This window comes from Aulonocara sp. 'chitande type north' Nkhata Bay, linkage group LG17 (genome assembly GCF_057382095.1).
Source record: "Aulonocara sp. 'chitande type north' Nkhata Bay isolate Kocher_YH1m ecotype deep benthic linkage group LG17, A_spYH_male_GT1.1, whole genome shotgun sequence".
NCBI lineage: Eukaryota > Metazoa > Chordata > Actinopteri > Cichliformes > Cichlidae > Aulonocara > Aulonocara sp. 'chitande type north' Nkhata Bay.
Window position 1 is genome coordinate 33,995,122 of NC_141360.1, and position 9,165 is coordinate 34,004,286.

The 9,165-nt window shown below is 38.4% G+C and overlaps 1 protein-coding gene across 2 annotated transcripts; it reads right to left on the minus strand.

The window, feature by feature from the left end:
• Positions 1 to 7: 7 nt before the first annotated feature.
• LOC147310439 (tetraspanin-8-like) lies at positions 8 to 7,308 on the minus strand. Of its 2 annotated transcripts, none has more exons than XM_086270293.1 (9): positions 7,098 to 7,308; positions 4,155 to 4,220; positions 3,749 to 3,865; positions 3,555 to 3,629; positions 3,388 to 3,471; positions 2,566 to 2,655; positions 1,847 to 1,918; positions 1,630 to 1,713; positions 8 to 1,207 (listed from the first exon to the last, which is right to left on the minus strand). In XM_086270293.1, the coding sequence occupies exons 1-9, from the start codon at positions 7,155 to 7,157 to the stop codon at positions 1,073 to 1,075; spliced, it is 783 nt and encodes a 260-aa protein (XP_086126419.1). In that variant the 5' UTR covers positions 7,158 to 7,308; the 3' UTR covers positions 8 to 1,072. The 2 variants fall into 2 exon arrangements, with proteins under 2 accessions (XP_086126419.1, XP_086126418.1); XM_086270292.1 differs by having other exon boundaries at positions 3,552 to 3,629.
• Between the last annotated feature and the right edge of the window lie 1,857 nt (positions 7,309 to 9,165).

Consider the following 9,165-nt stretch of genomic DNA (forward strand, 5'->3'; position numbering starts at 1 on the left):
AGCTATATGAAGGGAATATAAAATGTTTTATTACACAATGAAAAACAGTCTTTCGAATTTTTCTAAAATGTTCCCACAAACCTGGGGAACAACAATCAATACATTAACTGTGGTTTACACAGTTATAGGTGTAAACTGTAAGCTGTATATTTTCCTTTTGTCCTTTCATTTATTAGCGCTTTGGGGTCCTTAGGGACTAGTAAAGCGCTATACAAATACAGGCCATTTACCATTTATGCAGTGGATAAAGGATGTGCCACAGCAAGGATAAGGAAGAAACTGGATTGAAGGATTTTTTTTTCTTTAGCAGCTGATCTAAACGATACGGAGCAATGAAAAAAGGCATCTTATACTGAATACCAGTCTTATCAAATATGAGAGTATTAAAAAGCTTTGAATGGAAAAAAAAGTCAGAGTTAAAGAAAAATGAAAAGCTACCAAACTACAAAATATCAGTTAAGCTTTAATTCACCCGTACTACTCATAAGTGCTTTTTTACTGAGCACATTAGCTTTAAACTCTGAATTTTTACTTATTTTCTTGCTTGCCGGTGCTAAAAATCACAGATCAGAGGTACTAGATTACGCTCTATGTTGGTGCAGAATTACCACCAGTCTCCAAACACAGAGCTCAAAGGCGCAAAGCAGGTAACACACTCTGTCACTTATCATATCCCTCTTGGTTATACTGGATAGAAATATTTATCAAAAAAGGAACATAGTGTTTCACAGTTCTGTTTTTTGTGGCACAGCCCAAATTTACAGCTCATTAGGGATTACATAGTGAATAGAATGTAGCTTGCCATCGCCAGTGTGTGAATGTGTGTGTGAATGGGTGAATGACTGAATGTAGTGTAAAGCGCTTTGGGGTCCTTAGGGACTAGAAAAGCGCTATACAAATGCAGGCCATTTACCATTTACCATAGAAAATACCCTTAACAAAGAAGTTCAAAATACACTTACATGGTATGATATAGTCAATATATCCAATCATCACAACGTCTTCTATTAATCCCATTGCTTCCGAGGTTTGCCTTAGCTTTGCTTAACATGCTGAATCAGAAACAAAGAAATCAGGAGTGGTCTGAAACCTCTGCGAGGGTGGTGTAGTTGCCTGCTTTTGCCTCTGCACTGTAGACCACTGCGGGGGTGTCTTTCTTCCGATCGAGCTGGCACAAGATGGCTATACACAATACTGCTGACAATATCTAAAACAGAATCAAACAGAGGTGGTTTATTTTACTTCCTGTTCATCTTTTTATTATTTCTTGAGTTGCTTTGAGTCCACCTGCAATTTTAGAAAGAGGCTGAGAGAGAGCAGAATAGTCAAAGAAAATAAAAAGGCAAGTTTGCCAGCGCAGCGAAAACAGATACTTGCTCGCTTTCATTCAGTTTTCAAATCTGTAGTTAGCAACTGCATAGGAAGATTTCAGGATGGAAAAGAGTTTTTGAAACCCTATGACTGAAAATATTAGTGAAAGACGAATTTTAAGGGAAAAATTAAGACTTTGTACAAATGGGATCACCTAAGCAAAATTCTCGTAACATTTCTGTCAACAGCCATGCACGCTTTGTAAAGATCACATCAAAGGAGCTATAACCATGAGAGCTACAGACTGATTGTACTCACCCACAATAACATGACTCCCAGTGTTACGCCCAACACAATCCTAATCAGACTCATTATGATCTCGATGAAGTATGGAAGGCATCCCTAAAACAAGTAAAGGATTAATGAGATAAACCGATATAAATGGAAACAAAGTTCATAACAGCTTATAGAGTTTACACATCTACCTGTACTTGAAAAAAAAAAAGATAATTTCTAATGAGAATGCCTTTAATACCTTTTCATAAATCATAATAGGCTCGTCACCCATCTGGCTGTTAAAGAGGCTGCTGTTTCTAGGAGCCGCCACCTGGAAAACACAGAAATTATAATTGTGCATGAAGTGTATGCACACACACAGACAACATGTAGTTTTTAAAATGTGATGATATTTGTGTGTCAAAGCTTTTAAAACATGCTTTTTTAACTGACTGCAGTCATTTTCAAGCAGATTTGCAAATAACTGGTGTCTTATTTTTAATGCAGACAGACTGCCAACATGCTGCAAACAATCGAAATAAGACTGCATGATGGGCATGGCGTCAACGTGTTAACGAGCTAACCACGCTAACACGTTGATTTCGTGCAGCCCCACGCACGGGGCGATCCGTGGTAACTCGTTAATGTAGATTTGCCGCGTTAATGCGGTAATGGCGTTGACATCATTGCAATTTTCACCAGTTAATAATAGTTAATTGACATATTATCACAAATGCCAGCTTGACCCCACTGAGCCAAAATCTTAATGACGTTTTATCGCTGACTTGATGCACTAAAATTGCTTTACCGTCTGAAAATGGTTTGGTTGTACCACAGTCTCCAACCACTGTTTTCCCAAGTGTTACTGTAGCACAAAGGAGCCTGGTGGTGCTACTTTGGGAGGAAGTTGGGCTTTGTAAATGAAAATTTATTGAAAAATGTTTTTAACCGTGTAGGCATGTTAGCTTTCACACTTACACATGGATTAGTGGACTTGTCGGTGCATAGGCAGGAATTTGGGATGTTGAACTTCCAGTCCCGGTAGCTCTCCAGTCCGCAACACTCCAACTGAGATGGAATCAGAGAAGAAAATAAAGAGACAACTGCAAAACAACCATCTCCTAATCCCTTCTACAAACAGTTAAGTCTGACCAAACAGCATCTGATCTGTGCTGCTGAAAACTGTATCAGTCATGCCAGGACAGTCTGGTTGTACTTTTGGAAAAATATGTCCGTCACAAACAAGAAATTTATGAGTGTTATCTTTCTTTTGTTAAAATCAAGAATACTGCATTTCTTCTCTGTTCTCACTAGAGTTCTCTATAAAACACTAAAACAGCTATTTTAAGTTGCTAATATTATAAGAAGAGCATGTGCCTAGCATCCAGTTAAGTTGTGTATCAGCATTGTTTAGTTATGCCATTAGCCTTACATATTATATGTGAGCTCTGTTTTTAGTTAGTTTTGTTTGATCACCTCTGAAACTACTTGGAACTGCAATTCTACAAGATTATACTTACAAAAACTGGCACGGGCTATCCATTATCGCTGCTCACAAACATCTCTATGACCTCATCGGCTATTATTTCCTTGTGCCATGTTTACACTACTGGCTGCAAGTAATTTTCAGTATAAGCTGGCAATATGATGCCTCAAATTGACACTGCAAAATTTTGTTATCTGAAAGACCTTAAATTTGTTTACTTATTAATGGGTTGTGAAGCTAGATGAATAGCACACACACACACTACAAACACATGCACATCTTCACTCACAACTTCACAACACAAGGTTACCTACTTCTGTCTGTATATCATCGAGGAATTCAGTAGCATTAACCAGGGGTAAAAGGTTCAGGTACTGCTTCTTCACATCTTGACGTACCTGCGCAACAAAAGCAAAGTAATATACAAACAGTTAAAAAACATTTCTGTATCTTCTAATGTGGAAAGGCACTTTGGTAATACCTGAGATTGTGAAGCCAGTCCTTGAATATTAAGCCCCAACATGAGTAGACTACTCAGAATCATTCCAACTGCATACTGACAAACAGAAACACATACACACAGAAATACGGGAATAAGGATCTATTTGTTTTTGTTATAAATTGTATTTTTATTACAGCTACCAAGATTCTTGTCTTCTTTTTTTCTTTACCCACCACTATTAGAGCCCACCGTATCTCTTTCCAGACACCGATTGCGCCAAAGATGGTCAAGAGAATAATTATCGCAGCAATAACATACATAACATGTATGACTGCAATCTCGCGTTCTGCCTGTGGAGAAAAAACAAAGACGCAGGTTGAGAGTGAGCAAGGGTGTAACCTGACTTCAGTGCCCCATGCAGATGTTGTTTGTCATTAAGAATACTACAGGAAAAGAAAACACTTACATGCTGGCATTTGTCTGACAACGGCTGCATAATATTTGCTTACTTATTTTGCCACTAATATAGAAATTGCTGCTGAGCCATATATGTGTTGTCGTACATACAATAGGACATTGTTAAATCGCACACACATTCATGTGTCATAATGCAAGGTTCTATAAATATACATTTTATACCTCTTCCTGTTGGTGTAAGTGTCCATGGCTAAAAAGACTGAATCCCAGCAGCAACAAACTGATTATCTGTAAAAACAGTAAGAGACAGTTCAACACTTTCAGGGCTGTAACAGGCAGAGTGAGAAACGCTAAGGTTACCGAAAGTCATCAATGATTTCTCCTCATCCCCAAAAGAATTGTGTACAAATGAAAGTATTAATTCTGCTTATTTAGAATTAAATGATAAGCATTTACATATTTAAACATTTACTATGCTTTACATTAATGATCTTGAATAGGTTATGTGACACCTGATCAAAATAATAATGAAAATATGAACATATAAGCTACAAAAAACATATTTTTTTGTAGTAAAAAGATGTAATGATTACTAAACCCCTTATACAAAACCCTTTTTTCAAACACTCAATATGTTGGTTAGCAAACTATAACATGGTACATAAGCTTTTGTGAACTTAACAACACTGACGTAAGCATTGTTGTATCAGATGAACTGCAAAACATGACATATTGCACACAAATGAAGAAAAAATGCAGAAGCACTCTGTGGGAAACTAAGTCCACTCTTACTGCTTACACAGGAATCAATATGTCAAAGTGGAAAGACATCAGCTATGTGATTGCTGGTGCTCATTAGTCTGGTAATGCTTATACGATCACTTCCAAACAATTTTAGTCCATTTGTTCTACAGAGAGAAGGAGTGGACGTCTAAGGAATTCAATCCAGGGTCTGGCCATGCAACAAACAAATACAGGAGCTAAATATCAGATGCTACACGGTTCAGTTTGATGTTCAGGTTCATGACAGCACGTTTAGAAAATGGAAGGGATGTCAGGAGAAAAGCCTCTTCTCTCTAACAAAAACATGCCAGCACAGCTTAGGTTTGTACGTTTGCATCTGACCAAACCATAAGACTTCTGGAACAATGTCTTTTTGGACCGACAAGACCAAAGTGGAGCTATATGGCCATAATACACAATGCCACACTACAGCAAACTCAGCACAAACATACCCACTGTCAAGCACGGTAATGGAGGGGTGATGACTTGGGCTTATTTTGTAGAGACAGGACCTGGGCACTGTACAGTTTGTCAGTCAGTCATGATCTCTGCTTTATCTAAAAATGTTCTGCAGTCAAATTTGAGGACACCTCTGAATGTTAACACTTGGCCAAAACAGGGTCATGAAACAGGACATTCATTCAACAGAACGACTTCAAAAACAAAGAATGAAGGTGTTGTAAATGCCCCATCAAAGTCGATATCTGAACTCATTTGAAATGCTGTGGCAGACTAAGAGAGTAATCTCCTAAAGGAGAGTGAGAACCTGATAAAGTCATACAAGAAACAATTACTTCAAATTAGCTGCTCCTTTTTTTTTGCACACAACTAATAGAGGGTACACCTGGTTTTTACCATGACTGTGCTTGTGCTTGCATGTCTTCAAGTAAGGTTTTAGCATTTCTTCAAATAAAGTCATAGAACTGTTCCTAACTATTGTGACGTATGCATTTTCCTCCAAAATATGCAAGAAAAAAAATAGCCTGGGAACTGGAACTGGTTTGAACAAATCCATTTATAAGATCTCTCACTTAACAGGGGTAACGCCTAAATACCAGCAAGATACTTAATCCACCCCTTGAGTATTGATCCATAATTGACTTATGTTGTTACAAGAACTGGAAGCCTAAGAGTTTGGCATCTACATGAGGAGCTCGGGGCATGAAATGAAACTTGATAATTATGCTACTTTGCAGCAAAACCATTGACCCAAAGCGCAGATCTGAGACAATCAAAGTATACTTGGTGGGATGTACTTCTGAACCATCTTGGTTCTTGGATTATGGTTTGGTTTAAAGAAAGTGCTGACATCTGTTAAACCCAACAATATTTGTTAAATAGAATCATTTGAATTTCAAGAATGTGTTGACTAATGACTACAATGAAGAGTAGAACTACTGAAGAAGTTAATCCAGCTTTACACTGTTATGTTAATCTGATAAATAGTTCACCCTGTACATTTGTTTACCCTTTTGACATTTGGCATCAGCTCTTATAGGCTCGTGCTAATCTTAGTAAAGTATTGCACAATGTGTTTCTTTTGTAACAGCTCTGGGCTAAATCATGTGTTGGTAAACCACTGTAAATCAGTAAATCCAAAGCAAGTGATGAGACACATAGTGACAGCTAAACCATGAGGGACAAGCTGTATTAGCGGGAAAAACATGTTGCATAATCCACTTCCCCTCAACTGTGGGAATGATGAGAAGAATAAGGTGGGAGAAGGAGAAGAGGGAGTTAATAGGTTGGGGAAACCAGAGCATCACGTGGTATAACTGCCACTCAATCAGGTTTGGTGGGTCCCAGATGTTGTGCCAAGATGGCGATGCTGGCACATAGTCTGTTTTCTACAGTCATTAATGTCATGTTGCTGACTATGTGCCAAGAGTGGGCCACATTTGCACCGTACGTTTGTCACTCCTAGCTTTTGTTCTGTTTTTTCCTCTTCATTTAACAAACAAACAACCAAACAAGCAATTTATGACATCATATTTTGGATTTTTGGAAACATTATGCGCATTTTAACTGTTTGTTTTCATACTTAAAAAAAGGAAAACCAATGATGACATCACATAAGACTACAAGCATTATAGTACACATTATTGTTTAATACAGCCCCTAATTTAATTGTTATTTAACAATCTTACCGTTTCCTGGACACTGTTGTTTTCCCGTCTCGCTAATTATTCCAATGTGTTTCGAATAAATAAAACAAAAATTTTAAAAAAGGGCCTCCTACAACCTTCATTGGCAACTCGATTGAGTAAAACTGAAAAGGGTTTAACTGCAGCATCTGGATAAAGTAGATTTTTACGCATAGCACGAGGAGGGTCTCAACATCTGCATCTAAACAATCTTTTAGCGCCTCGTAACCATACTCACCGCGATCAGACTTATCACGACAATGAAAGTCCGTTTCAGCCACACATTCGCTCTTCCCATGTTTGGGTCTTCTGATGTCGCTCCACGAGTGAATGTGTCCCTCAAAAGTGATAGTTTGTGTGCCCGTAAAGAAATAAATCTACTTTTAAAGAAGCGAGACCCGTTAAAGTCCCTCCCCGCTAGACTACTGCGCTCCCCACCTGGAAATGGTGAGAATGTGGGTGGGTGGAGTCTTATTCTCCAGCTCATGAAGTTGCTTAACCCTCTTAATTTAAAGCCTGAAACATGAAATAATGAAGAAAAATCTTATTTATTTTTTGCAAAATAGAATGTTTTGTTAACCTTATTACGAAATAAAAAATACCATTAATTTGCAAATCTGTGTTTAAATTTGCAACATAATTTATTTCGGTCCCCTAATAACGTAGAAGCCTCAAAATTTAAATATGATGCAATTGACTTTAATCCCTAAACGCAGGTGACTGCTAAGTAACATATTTATTACCAATGTGATCAATATTTATGAGCACGAAAAACGCACGATCATATATGGATGGGGTGTCATATTAACAGGAGTGTAAAGTTTTGGAAAATGTGAAAGAGGACATAAATTTTGAAATGTATTTTAATTAGTTTTACAGCTTTTCTAACAGATAAAGACTCCCTCTATGGGCATTCAACTACACCAAATTAAGTTATAGTTATATTTTAAAACCATTGAAGTTGTGCTTCTTTTTCTTATATTAAGATCTCTCATCTGTAGTTGAATTTCTCTACACTGACAGAAAAGGGAGATGCACCCGTCTGGCCCACATGAGATCAAAATTAGCTATATGTGATGTACTTGGGAAATATGACCGCAAATGGAGTGGGAGTGTGTGGGTTGTTTTGTTTTTTTTCACTTTGTCTGACATGTTTCCTGCAACAAGTTCTTGATATAGGAAGTGCATTTTCCAAAGTAGCTCACACATACAGCAAAACACAGAAGACACAATGACAGTGGCTTCAGCTCAATTCTCTAATGACATTTACAAAGCAGAGAGCATTAGGTGCATTAATGATCATATACAGAATTGTCTATCTGTGTTGAAAAGACAGTTAATGTAGTATTTTTAATCTGTTAAATGCCTTCATTCTGCCTCAATATGGTTTGGTTTGGTTTTTTCCCCTATTTCAGCACTTCATTTTCTTTATTTTCCTCTATTTTGCTCTATAGCATTTTGTGACTGATTCTCTGTACACAGCGCTTTTTAAATAAACTTTATTTACTTACCTTAACTTTCAATAACATATCTGCAACATTTCATTGCACAAGTCATCACAGAATATGCAAAATAGTTTATCTAACTGTCAAAATGTGCTGAGGCCACAGCTGTAAGTGACTGATAAGTCAAGATACATTAAGCTGCAGAGTTACAGCATTGGGTAAACACAGAAAATGCGCTGATAAACACTGTACAGCCTGTTCACTGTACAGAAGAGGATATATATATATATATATATATATATATATATATATATATATATATATATATATTGTAACATTCACAAGAACCAGACGGTTGGGTCTCAGTTTGTCCGTTTATTCGGCACATAAGCAAGCGGGTTGCTAACTCCGGGGAGAGCGCCCTCGTACAACTCCTCTCTCCAGCCTGGCACACACACACAAAAACCCCCAGGTCCCCCCTCCCCTTCCTGTACCACAACCAAACATGAATCTTAAAGGAACAACAACAGTGTGCAGAGATCACCAACATGTCACTGTACAATAACACTTAACCATCGTTACACTGCCCCCCCAGCAATAAGTTCCTCGTCCCCGAGGGAACGACACAGTCTCTGAGGCGGGGTGGTAGCCTACGTTCCCTCCTTGACCTCCTGAGCCCCTGAGGTGGACGCGGAGCTTCGGGACTTTGGGGTGGAGAGTCCGAGGGAGGGGAACGCAGCCCCGGTCGGGGGTCCCTCTGAGCAGGGTCACGGACACTCTGTACACGTCCCTCTGGAAAGGAGGGGAGGGACTGCCCTCTGTAGGGGGCCATCCGGTCTCTGTGCAGCGCTACTATCCTCC

Bases quoted from the DNA above. Each gene is read 5' to 3' on its own strand.
- LOC147310439 (XM_086270292.1), bottom strand. From the start codon at position 7,157: ATGGGAAGAGCGAATGTGTGGCTGAAACGGACTTTCATTGTCGTGATA. The intron at 3,630-3,748 runs GTGGGTAAAGAA...TCTGTTTGTCAG, and splicing joins TACGGTGGGCTCTAATAGTG to TATGCAGTTGGAATGATTCT. The intron at 1,714-1,846 runs GTATTAAAGGCA...TACTTGTTTTAG, and splicing joins CTATTATGATTTATGAAAAG to GGATGCCTTCCATACTTCAT.